This window comes from Periplaneta americana, chromosome 14 (genome assembly GCF_040183065.1).
Source record: "Periplaneta americana isolate PAMFEO1 chromosome 14, P.americana_PAMFEO1_priV1, whole genome shotgun sequence".
Taxonomy (NCBI): Eukaryota; Metazoa; Arthropoda; class Insecta; order Blattodea; family Blattidae; genus Periplaneta; species Periplaneta americana.
Window position 1 is genome coordinate 93116981 of NC_091130.1, and position 13744 is coordinate 93130724.

General features: G+C 34.2%; 1 protein-coding gene across 1 annotated transcript in view; it reads left to right on the forward strand.

Annotated features, from left to right (window-relative positions):
- Window positions 1-13744, forward strand: part of Gprk1 (G protein-coupled receptor kinase 1) — an 881497-nt gene that overhangs the window by 717775 nt on the left and 149978 nt on the right. Inside the window, exon 8 of the mRNA XM_069845748.1 lies at window positions 3626-3817. Coding sequence (XP_069701849.1) covers window positions 3626-3817 — 192 coding nt within the window. The remainder of the gene's footprint in view (window positions 1-3625; window positions 3818-13744) is intronic.

Below are 13744 nucleotides of genomic sequence, written 5' to 3' on the forward strand. Positions count from 1 at the left end.
CGTCCAGTAGTTTCAGTGATACTTAGAGATGGTTTCTGAAGGATAGCTCGGCTCATTTCTTATTATTTCAACAGACAAACTAAGGTTGCACCTTTTCAGATATTATGTCAGTTTGTAGAACATACGGCACTGAGCTGCGGAAAACCACATTTGTTGTACAATAAAATCCCTCATAACCAGTACCCAAGTAACCGGCAATACCAAAATGACGGCACTTCTGGCTGGGCCAAAAAAAAAAAAAGTTTAAATAGGCCACATTGCCATAATCTGAGCCGTCAGTGTTTCCACATTAGGAAGTTCGCACGAACTTTTGTTTACAGTAAATATTTGAATTCAAAATTAGTGTATTATTTATGTTGTGTGATGTGTTTTAATAAAGAAAATCCACACAGTTTTTTGTTTATTTAGTTATGTTCGGCCAGTCAGTGTTGCCACATTAGGAAATTCGCACGAACTTTCGTTTTCAGGAAATATTCGAACCTAAAATTAGTGTATCATTTGTGTTGAGTGATGTGTTTTAATAAAGAAAATCCACACACCTTTTATGTTATTTAATTATGTTCGGGCCGACAATGTTGCCACATTAGGAAATTCGCACAAACTTTCGTTTTCAGTGAATAATCAAACCCAAAATTAGTGTATTATATGAGTTGTGTGATGTGTTTTAATAAAGAAAATTCACACAGTTTTTATGTTTATTTAATTATATTCGAGCCGTCAGTGTTGCCACATTAGGAAGTTCGCACAGACTTTAATTTTCAGTGAATTATTTGTGTTGTGTGATGTGTTTTAATAAAGAAAATCCACACAGTTTTTTATCGTTATTCAGTTATGAGCAAGTGATAAAGGAATAAGCTTCACATGGCTGCAGTTTCAACATTTGGCATCGTGAAATACGAACTTAAAAAAAAAAAAAAACATAGGAGATTTATATAAGAGCATAAAGGAATTTAAGAATGTATATCACACAAGGGTAAATGTGGTCAAGGATGAGAATCATGACGTGCTTGCAGATTCTAATTCAATCCTGAGCAGATGGAAAAACTATTTTGGGCAACTACTAAATGTACATAGGCCAAATAGAAATGATCGGGGCGAAATTCAAATACAAACTGCTGAGCCATTTATACCCGAGCCCACACTTCCTGAAGTAGAAATTGCTATAGGAAAACTGAAAAATTACAAGTCTCCAGGTATCAATCAAATTCTAGCAGAATTAATACAAGAGGGTGGAAGTGCATTATCTGGCGAAATTTATAAGCTTGTATTTACTATTTGGGAAAAGGAAATTGTACCAGAACAATGGTAGGAGTCCATAATTTTACCTATCTCTAAAAAGGCGTGTATTTACTATTGGGAAAAGGAAATTGTACCAGAACAATGGAAGGAGTTCATAATTGTACCTAACTCTAAAAAGGGGGACAAGACTAATTGTAGTAACTTTTGAGGAATATCACTTTTGTTGACGTCATACAAAATTTTGTCCAATATTCTTTTGAGAATATTAACTCCATATGTAGATGAAATTATTGGGGATCATCAGTGTAGTTTTAGGCATAATAGATCGACTATTGATAAGATTTTTTGTATTCGACAGATATTGGAGAAAAAATGGGAGTATAAAGGTACAGACATTACTTATTCATAGATTTCAAAAAGACATATGACTTGGTTAAGAGAGAAGTTTTATATAATACTCTTATTGAATTTGGTATTCCCAAGAAATTAGTTGGATTAATTAAAATGTGTCTCAGTGAAACATACAGCAGAGTCCGTATAGTCCAGTTTCTTTCAGATACTTTTCCAATTCACTGGGGGCTAAAGCAAGGAGATGCACTATCGCCTTTACTTTTTAACTTTGTTCTATAATATGTCATTAGGAAAGTCCAGGATAACAGAGAGGGTTTGGAATTGAATGGGTTACATCAGCTTCTTGTTTATGCAGATTACGTGACTATGATAGGAGAAAATCCACAAACAATTAGGGAAAACACGAGAAATTTACTTGCAGCAAATAAAGAGATAGGTTTGGAAGTAAATCCCGAAAAGACAAAATATATGGTTATGTCTCGTGACCAGAATGTTGTACGAAATGGAAATATAAAAGTTGGAAATTTATCCTTTGAAGAGGTGGAAAAATTAAAATATCTTGTAGCAACAGTAACAAATATAAATGACTCACGGGAGGAAATTAAACACAGAATAAATATGGGAAATGAGTGTTATTATTCGGTTGAGAAGCTTTTATCATCCAGTCTGCTCTCAAAAAAGCTGAAAGTTAGAATTTATTAAACAATTATATTACCAGTTCTTCTGTATGGTTGTGAAACTTTGACTCTCACTTTGAGAGAGAAACAGAGGTTAAGAGTGTTTGAGAATAAGGTTCTTAGGAAAATACTTGGGGCTAAGAGGGATGAAGTTAGAGGAGAATGAAGGAAGTTACATAACGCAGAATGTATGCATTGTATTCTTCACCTGACATAATTAGGAACATTAAATCCAGACGTTTCAGATGGGCAGGGCATTGTAGCACGTTTGGGCAAATGCAGAAATGCATATAGAGTGTTAGTTGGGAGGCCAGAGGGAAAGGGAATAAGACCTTTGGGGTGGCCGAGACGTAGATGGAAGGATAATATTCAAATGGATTTGAGGGAGGTGGGATATGATGGTAGGGACTTGATTAATCTTGCTTAGGATAGGGACCGATGGCGGGCTTACGTGAGGGCAGCAGTGAACCTCTGGTTTCCTTAAAAGCCATAAGTAAGGAAGTATATAGGGTATTTATTCAATTATCTGGCAAAATCTCGTATCCAGAACTGGCCTGGTCCCTTTGGTGTCAGATAAGAGGGATTCTACTTTATCAGAATGCACTCTACGACTTACAATCAGTATTTGGTGTGGGATGCCAAAGCAACAGAAAATTGGACCAATTTTTCGAAAAGAATGTGGAGCTAGAACTTATATCTACAGATCTGCGAAGAATTTGCAAGTTAATTGACTCGACATGAAATCACTTACATTTTCTTTCAACGTGACAGAGTGACTTGCCATATTTTTCATCATTCACTTGCCCAAGTCCACCCACAGTGAACTTATTTAGGAAAGGACAGTCAATAATAGTGTCAGTGGTCAGCCTACTGTTCCCACTTATCACTCTGCGATTTTACGTGTAAGGCTCACTGGGACAGATATGGCACATACCGGTTTTATATTCATGTAATTTATAATATAAGCATATAATATTTCAAACTGCATACTGGGACAGATATGGCACACGGTCATGAATTGGATTTGACCATATGTGACATCAGTTGAGAAAGAAAGAACTACTTAAGTTATTTTAATATTAAACCGGTGTGTGCAAGACTGTCCCATTCAGTAAGGGGTTAAAGTCTACCACAACAAGTCTCAAATGTTTGAAGAGTCGAAAAATCATTATATGGTACAGCATTATTACTAAATAAAACTGTTAAACTATGTTTTGTGGTGAGAGGCCAGTTATATATGCGCCATTCTGTATTACCTGTTGTTTCAGTATATGGATAACACAAATTTTCCTTCTTGCCTTTATTTTGTTCTTCCTTTTAATTTTTTTATTTTGGTGTTGTTTATGATTCTATTTCAGTTAACAATGAATGACTTCAGTGTTCATCGAATAATTGGGCGTGGAGGTTTTGGAGAAGTGTATGGCTGTCGTAAAGCAGATACTGGCAAAATGTATGCTATGAAATGCTTGGATAAGAAGAGGATTAAAATGAAACAGGGTGAAACACTAGCCCTCAATGAGAGGATTATGTTGTCTCTAGTCAGTACTGGGGTAAGTGTAGAGCTATAAATCTGTGTATGGTGAAGGAGTTAGTGAACGCACTTTCTTTTATATCAGATCAGAGGTAAAGTCAGTGTAATTCCTTAAATTCTCCTCCTCCTCTCCAGTCCCATCATCATTATCATTAAAGCCCGGATTTCTAAGCACAATCAAACAGTAAAAAAAACGACATCTGTGTACGTACCGTTCCATATTTCATGGACAAATATGATCTACAACAAATTGAAGTAATAGGCCTTATGGTTGGAGCTCGCAGAACTATTTCCGGTTTCTTCTTCCAGACCTGGCAACGTTTCGGCCTACAGAGGAAGGCAATTGATGACATCGTTCTTGCAGCTCTGAGAGGATCAATATTTGTACTCCAAAACCATCTCTACGTTCAACAGTGATCTTCAAAATTTGATAATTAATTAGTACCTAATTATTTATTCAGTCGTTTCTTGTCATTGTTGTAAAACTCCATTAAACTTAAACATATGTATGTTATTTATACTTTTAACTGCCTATTGCACAATATGCTCTGTCTTTGTGGCAGCCTGTTAATACAGGGAGCTGTTATCGTTGAGATAAATAAATAAAAAAAGCAAGCAAAATAATAAGCACGAAAAATGACGAAAATAGACACCAAAATAAGCAAAAACGAATACACGGAAACAATAAAATAAGCACGAAAAATGGTGAAAATAAGCACCAAAATAAGCAAAAACGAATACACGGAAATATAATGATAAATTATTTGTTTCGTAGAACTCTTACCTTATTGAAGTCTGTTGCAGTATACAAGGAAGGTCATGCTGATATTTTTCTGTGTGAAACTCCTGCATCTGTCAGTGAAGAATGATTTGTGAAGTGAAAATGACGTCACAGGCGCATGTGAAACGCACCACAGTTCTTCTTCGGTGAATTCCTCTTCAGTATCTGATTCTTCACCAGAAAGCTTTTTAGAAATTTGACACAATGTTTTGTAACCGGAGCTTTTCTGTAATACTTGACTGAGTTTGTCGAACACAATTTTTGCAACCCCATGTATTTCTGAATATAATGTTACCGAAATTTCGTCTATCAGAGAAAGTGAATGTTCCAAGGAATTATTTCTAGCTTCCAACTGGTTTAAAATTTCGGGTATTTTGCTTCCTTACGCATTCAACTGAAGTTAATTTTTTATTAGCCAATAAGAAAAGGGAATCAGTGATACATAACGGGTGGGAGTGAAATATGCACTTTTAAAATTACAGTTTTGGGTAAAATATGCTGTTTTAATTTAAAATCGTATAATAAATAAGCAAAAACGTTTTCATGTGAAATAAGCATTTATAAGCACTAACAAACATAGTTAAAACCTTTCTGCTTATCTTTAAAAGTGTGGAAAAGAATATGCATTTTTCTTAGAAATCCGGGCTTTAATCATCATCATCATCTTATGATTATCATTATTCATCCTTGCATGTATTAGATCTGGTGTCTGTTACAGTCTAAGAGAAGGAAATAGTAGTTTGGTTTTTGAGTATGAAAATTGTTTATAAATATAAAATTGCTAGACATTTTATTTTACATATTTTCCATCATTTGGCATGAACTTAAAATTCAGTTAAGGAAAAGCTTAATGCTGCAAATTCATGCCTTTAATGAGACTGCAGTCAACATGAAGATTGGAAGAAGTCGCTGTCTCAGCAATGCAAAATCCATTAATGCACACATATCACCTTCTCAAATGGCAACTAATAAAACAAAGTTGTCAATGAAGTGGCGTTCATAAAGATGCACATTACACATTGTTACACTTTCTGACGTAACCTCGTAAATGTTAAACGGCATTGTGCTATTGTATGGTTTTGCGAGCACACATTTACTGTAAGTCATTATAAAGGATGATGCTGAATAAGCCATGTAGGCCTAATTGTCTTCAACCTTAGCATCATTTGAGCCATTGTCACTCAATTGACACAAGATCTCTATACCGTAATTTCATAATACAACATTTAATTATCTAAACTATCATATCTTCAAAAATTCTGCACAAGGACTCTTGAAAATGTTCAGCCATTTCGAATCAAGTTTGATATGCAAGATCCCTACTCGCTTATTATATGTCTCAAAGGTGACAGAAGCAAACTATTTATATTAAATACGAAATAGGTATTTCCTGGTTTTATGTAACAGATATTTGTTAGAGAAATATCTCTTTTCATTGTTATGAATATCGTTCTCCACATTACTAAGGGAGGAAATATAGTGGGAGAATCATCCCCACTCTTTCTCCTTGGTAAGAATTCACTTTTGCCTCGTACTGCCCATAATGCAAACGAGAGATGAAAACAATAGTTTTTAATTATCGTGTTGGGTGATACAAATAGGTTCTATACAATTTCATCTCTTGTTTGCATACTTTCCTTTTTGGGCTGTGTAAGTTGTTTGGTGAAAACTTGAAAAAAGAAATGTTATAATATGGGCGTAATAATGAATGATAACATACATATTACAATTTGCAGATGATCAGGTACTACTGGTTGAAGACTACAAAGAAGTAGACTATGATACTGATATATGGCAAGAAAATTTTATTGATAGAATAGTAGGAAAAATGTTATTAAACTCAGTACATTAGTAATTGGTGAGAGTGAACGAAAACTATTTTTAGAATGTGCCAAAGGGTGTAGTGACGTTTATGGCAATATTAAATATGAATCACTTCTTAAAGAAAGGGCATCAGTCACTTTTTTTTTTTTTTCGAAATTGAGTTAACATTGAATTTCCCATCTTGAATGCTCAACACATCATTTTATCAAGAAAAGAAACCAGTCCAACATTTCTTTCATCGTGATATTGTGTTCGGAATGTGAGCGTTTTGCAAAGGAAGAGGCATTGGTCTGGACAGTTTTTCTTCATTTCCCACTACTTAGCTAAACTGGACTGAAGTCCTTTCTTTATGAAGCGATTCATGTTTGGAAGTTTAAATTACAGTGAAGGAAACAATGATTCTGAAATAACAAAGAGAATAATTAAGGGCATAATAATACTGAAGGGAATTCTGTGGGATAAACAAATATTTAACTAAAGTGCATATTTATAAATCAATATTGAAAAGTTATCGTGAGAAAGCATGGAATACAATTGTAAAATTAAATAACAATTGCAGTCAACAGAAATAGATTTTAAAAAAGGCCAGGACAATGTTCTAAACTAGACAGAATTAGAAATGATACAATAAGAAAAAAGATTAACTTTAAAAATTCTATTGCACAGTTTATGGAAACTAAACAATTACTATGGTTTGGAAACGTGAAAAGGATGCAAATGAGTTATCAAAGAGGAGTTTAGAATGAGTCCCAACTGGAAAGAAAAGAATAAGAAGACTTAAGAAAACATGGCTGGAGAGTGTTATTGACGTGATGGAAGCCATAGGATTACAGAATTATGATTGGGAAGATAGAAATTAACTTAATTGGAGAGGAAAATTTCAATCTAACAAAAGTTGGGCAGGGGACCTATTATTTTTTTTAAATCTGTATATGCTATGATAAGTTGTTCGGTACTTCTGACTGAATTTCTCCTTTTAGCTACTTATGTATCAACTTTTCTCTTTTTCCAATAAATGAATGAAAAACAAAATATATGATAGCAAATAATAAAAAACAACTGCCAGCTATGTCATATATTCATATAAGTAACTATAAATTTGAAAGAGTACTTAGATTTGTATACCTGGATTTGTGATCACTGCATCTAATGATATCTTGGTGGAAATTAATAGAAGAATACACAATTTCAATAAATGTTAACTGTGATCTTCAGAAATATATTTCATCAAAATTACTTACTCGAGCAACTATATGCAAGCTATATGAACACTTATAAAGCCCATTCTGATGTACAGCTCTAATAAATGGACTTTGTCACAGACCAACATATCACACGTCTAATTGCATTTGAAAGGAAGATCTTGAAGAAAATTGTTGGTCCAGTACAAGAACATGGAGAGTGGTGTTATGAGTTATATGAACTTTACATATCGCCTATTATTATAAGAAGTGTTCAGATAGAGATGGGCTGGACATGTGAAAAAAATGGGAGAAACTAAATTACCCAAAAGGATATTGGAATTCAAGCCAGAGGGAAGAAGAAGTATAGGATGATCAAGGCTGAGATGGTTGGAAGGAGTGATGGAAGATCTGAGTAGAATCGGAGTTAAAAGATGGTGGATGGTTGCCAGGAATAGAAAGACTTGGAAGAAGATCTTGTACAGGGCTATATTGTTGCTGCTATTGATGATGATGATTATTATTTTTGTTCGAGTCCAGACTTTCCTTTTTAAACTGTTTAGTTCTTAATAATTGCCTCCTTTCATTACTGATGCCATAAATGAGAAACCTGTCTAGAGACGCCTTCACGGCACTGTGAAATATACATCAGTCCTCATGCCAGTCCAGGATTTTGTGTAATAGGCAACATGTTACAGTCTGTATTTACTCTTGCTGCCTTCACTCTAGATAGTCAGTCTAACTGTCAAGACACGCCTCTTCTCATAAAGAAGGGAGATTGGCAATGGCTGTCTGCAGTCTCATCACAGATGATCCTTATCTTCTTAGTGTAAAGTGATTTCCTGAAGATAGGTACCTGTTGGCTTTCAGTGAGGAAAGATAAATGATTGTCCAACAGTGTATACAGTGGCGTACACAAAGGCAGGTTACTGAGTTTGAACCCTCTTTCTTGAACTTTAAAAAAATTACGTATAGTGAGGATCAAGTAAGAGTAGTTCCTAAAAGGCTAATTTGGCCGTCTCTTTAGTGTTGTCAACTATTACCAGATATCACCAAAGTGAGTAAAGTCACAATGCCATGTACTGAAATAATAATAATAATAATAATAATAATAATAATAATAATAATAATAGTAATAATAATAGTAATGTATTAACAGTAACAATGTCTTGCTTATTTACTTAGGTATTTACCACATCTCTTCTTTATGTTGGGAAGTGTTTTCTAAATGGTTCAATAATTTCTGAAAAACCTCTCGCACATTATGTTGCTAATTAGTAGATTAGTATGATGTAATATTAAAATGTATTTTGTCTGACAACATGAAATTCAATGCTTTGTCTAAACAGTGTATGATTTACGAGACCTAACCTAAAAATCTATTCTGTTTGATCACGTGAAATGATTTATACTAATTCCGAAAACAGAATACCACTTTGAAATGTAAACCCTACTTAAAACACCATTATACCCTACTTCTAAGTCGTTACCATGCTATTTTCTCTCTTGGACATTTAAATAAAAATCTGAACAATAAGAAATATTTTTGTTTAGTCAACTATCCGAAGACAGGTCTGACCCTCTAAGTGATACCAAGAAGACACTGTTTATGAGGCAACTAGGCCAGGAGATAATGGGGTAGAGTGGGCAGTTCCTTTCCCCCGCCATTGCATACATTGCCGACTAGCTAGCAATATGTATTGCCTGATAATAGATGTACATATCAGCCACAACCTCAGAGGATTAAGAAATATATTTCTCTCCATTAGCCACGTGTATGTTTCATACCAAGTAGGCCTAGGTTTATAAGTTATTATCTTATATAATTACACTTACCTGAATATAGTGTTGAATTGGAATCACAACGCAACACAACTGAATTATGCATTGGTATTAATATTAATACCAGTATTACTAATTAATTATTAATTACGTTCAAATTTCACAAGTCTAGTTCCTTCCAGTTCATCAGATTCCTTCTACTGCAAACCAAAATTATTGGTGCCAACATAACAGTTAGAAAATAACCGGCAGTTCTCGTATTTGTTAGGAGTCGAAATTCGAAACAAAGTTTATAAAAGAAAATTCAACAGACACTTAGAATAATCACTATAATCCATAGCATAGACCTATGTAGTAATAGGGGAAAATTGGTTAGGTTTCACCCTCGGGTATTAAGTAAGCTGATCCGGACTATATTTAGATTTGAATATTTTTTTTTATCCATTATCGTTTTCCCTTCTCTAATTTTTCATTGACAGAGCAATAAAATCTACATCAACGTAAGGCATAGTCCTCCTACCCCTCCTTCAATATAATCCCTGTGCTTCATATTGTGGAACGTTCGAATTATAACAATGCTGTCTTTATTATAGAGATAACTACCACCTAGTACTGACTTTGTAATAAAATCAACCCGACACAATGTGAAACTTCACTTGTGAAACGTATTGAAAAGGTTGTTTTGACAGTTCTGCAGTGCAAATGTTAAATATTGTGCATTGTCGATTTTAAACTCATTTTAAGAGAGGTATTCACCTGTTCGTTTGTTTAAGTTCTGACTTTATTGTCAAACATTCGTTTAATGTTTTGTGCATTTGACTGCTCGTATTTTTAATAATAATAATAATAATAATAATAATAATAATAATAATAATAATAACACACAACACTTAAAATACCGATAATATAAATTGTAAACAGTTTTAATAATGACCTCCCCTTGACAAAATTCTGTGTATGCCACTGAGTGTACAGTATTCATTCTTGCCTTTATTTGATCTGTATGGCATGGCCTCACGATATTTTTTCCAAATGATAGTCGATAATAGCCACATGAAGATATTGGTGGCTATATTTCTGAAGTTAATATTTGACCAGTGGCTTGAAGACAGCTCCTCTTACTAGGATTTAACCTATTATTATTATTATTATTATTATTATTATTCAACTTAAGTCTATTTTACAGTGCTTTCTTCTTCTCTTTCTCCCTTTGGGCTAGTTTGAAAAGCCAACTCTTTGGAGGTAAAAATGGTTACTTCTAAATTCATCCTGCATCTCTTCCCTAGGTTAGCCATTGAGGAGGTACAGAGGTTTTAATAATTGTGGAGCTGGTACTAGCATCAGAGTTGTCTATCAAGAAGTGAGCCTTCCTTTATAATTTCTGCTCAACTCCACTTCCACATTTGTACAGCTATTGTTATTGCTAAGAGAGATTTTTATTGAAGGGTACCCAGGGATGCACTCTCTTTTGTCGTACAGTGTTCAGTATTCATACTGAAGTCTGCTTTTATCTCCCTGACCCCACCTGCCAAGGAGCCCCATATGGAGATGTTGAAATTCGATACTAGAGGTAACAGATTATTACAGCTCTCAGAAATGTGTTGTACAGAAGCAGACACTCCCTATTCAGAAAAGGTCCACTCCACACCCTACAAACAAATGTAATTTACCCTGTCAGCAGTACAATCAGCGACTCTGCCAACTCATCGAATTGTTTTAGTCTCAACAACTGCCTTTGATTAAATCAGGCCAAAGAGGGGTAAAGTCTCCAGCCACTTCAAATGTGGTTCAACCATCAGGACCTTTTCATTTTTCATTATAAGTTGTTACACAAAGAATAAACATATGAGATCTGATTTATGATAATGGTTCTGGCAACTCATATACCAGGAAATGAATCCCAGAGAGTTACTATACATAAATGCCACTATCCTTCTCTTTATAAAGAAATCCATTCCTCCATTCGCAATATGGGTAGCTCAACTCATGGCAAATCAGGATTCTGGTGAATATGGCAATACAATCAATCAGAATTTTGCATTGCAATTCCTTGTCAAGTTGCAGAGAGGAGCCTTGTATTATCATGCTGAAGATCGTGTTATAGGTATTTTTACTGTCGAATACTTCCTTCACTATCTGAATATAACAAGCAACATTATCACAAGGGTTTGTTCTAAGATGTTACGGGAATTACTCCTTTTTGGTCATTGTGGTCTAATGGTAATTAAACTCAAAGGTGACATGCCTTTTTTAAGCTACTTCCTATCTCACTCACATGCTAAACCACGACCTCACATTGTTGATGACAATTTCTGGTATATAGATGCTGTTATCTGTCATATTAAATATAATATCAGCACGTTCAGGTGTTACATATATAATTTTCTCAAATGAAAGTGGATGTCATTGTCGATTTTACTCACTGCTAGGTGTGCAATATAGTGGAGACAAGTGAAACTTGAAGGATGTGCAGAAAGATTTACATATTTACATGGCATATTCAAAATAAGTTTTCATTTGTAACTTAATTTATAGGCATATATTTTGGAGAGACCTTCATACTCTCATCATACCTTGCTGAGTCATTAAGGAAGCTACTAGCTGTTTTCTTCTTCGTGAGTCTTGAGACAACCCCACTAAGTTTTGAGAATTGCACTGAAGTATTGTGTAAGATGATAGGTAACATTTGAACCATTTTTAAATAAGGTGATAAGTGATAAGTAGAGTCCGAATTTTTATGTAATATTGATCCTAAAAATATATACGTAAATATGTGACTATATACCTCAAAATATGTACTAAATATGTAATGTCAAAATTGCACAGGGAGTTAAAAATTGTTATTTATTTAGGAACATAATTTTATTTCAAGTAAAGATAAATTAGAAGATTAATTTCATACAAATTACACATTTATATATGTCATGATATAGTTTTGATGCGATTCTAAATGTAATCAAGAAATGAAGCAGAATGTACCACAAAATATTTCTCCATATTTTCAGAAATGTGTTCTGTCGATGATAGGGTTTCCAACTTTTTTTAAGAAAATAAACAAACTGTACAGTTACTGAAAAACAACTTTATTCTACACTTTCGCAGCTAGGCTTAAATTAAGAGTATTTTGAGACAGATTTTGTCTTGTGTAATAATTGAAGTCGACTGCAGTTTTCAGCTCTGATTTGATGTGTCGTGCTCATGTTTCATCCAATTATTGTTCATGAGATGAAACACCCTCTTTGTATGAGCATTACTACTTAGTATGCTTAGAAGAAAATTAGCCAGTTTTTACAAATTTATAAAATTAACACAGTTTGATTTTAAACAGGTGAGCGATAAAACCCATTTCTGGCAAGCCATTATATTCTAAAAAGACTGCATATTTAATGCATCTCTTTAACAACAAAATTGATCATGTAAATAATCATCATTCACGACAAAATGAAATGTTTAAAATAAAGATTTTTACATTATGCAAAAATAAGGGAGAAGCATGCTCGAAAAGAAGAAAAATACGGGAGCTGGGAGACTGTTAAAAATTAGGGGCAAGTACGGGAGATCCTGAGAAATATGGGAGGGTTGGCAACCCTAGTCGACAATCAGGCAGTAGGTATGTTCTTATACACCGAAAATGATCTCTCAACACCACATGAAGTTATTGGTGTATATTTAAACAAATGAATGTTGCTGACAGCAATGTCTTCTGGAGGGTTGTACATTTCTCCGCTCAGAATCTGGCTAACAGTAGATAAACTGATATAATCCTGATTTCTTTCAAGGACTGCTTCGAATTGTATTACTACTTGCTTACTTGCAGTTCCACGGACAGCACTGAGTTTATTTTTTGCATCACAGATGTTGTCCATCGATACCATGAGTGACAACTTTTCAATGCTTTCGAAAATGCAACTGAAGTTGCAGTCGATAATATATCACTTTATACGCAATTTTAGAATTCTGTAAAACACGTTGCGAAGCAATCAAGTAAATATTAGAATTAAAGGTAAAGTCATTGTCCAGTATAACAAAACATAACCTCTTCCAGTTACAGGAAATACCCCAGCCACTCACCATTTTCTACTTTTCTGTGAACACCAGCTAACAAGAGACAAAGAGACAAAGTTAAAAGCTGAACTGCCTTCATGCAGTGGAGCGACATGAGATCATTATATTTTCAATCACCTAGTCTTTTCCAGATTTGAGAACAAAGTGCAAGACGGAAGGATTAGTAGGGAAATAAATACCATGTTGCTGAGTGGTAGTCCTGTCCTGAATGCTGAAATTTGTATCCTATTATGTACTGACAACTTTGAGTTAAAAATTGTATAAATATTTTTATAATTTCGTTTTAGTTTATGCAGAAATATTGATAATTTTC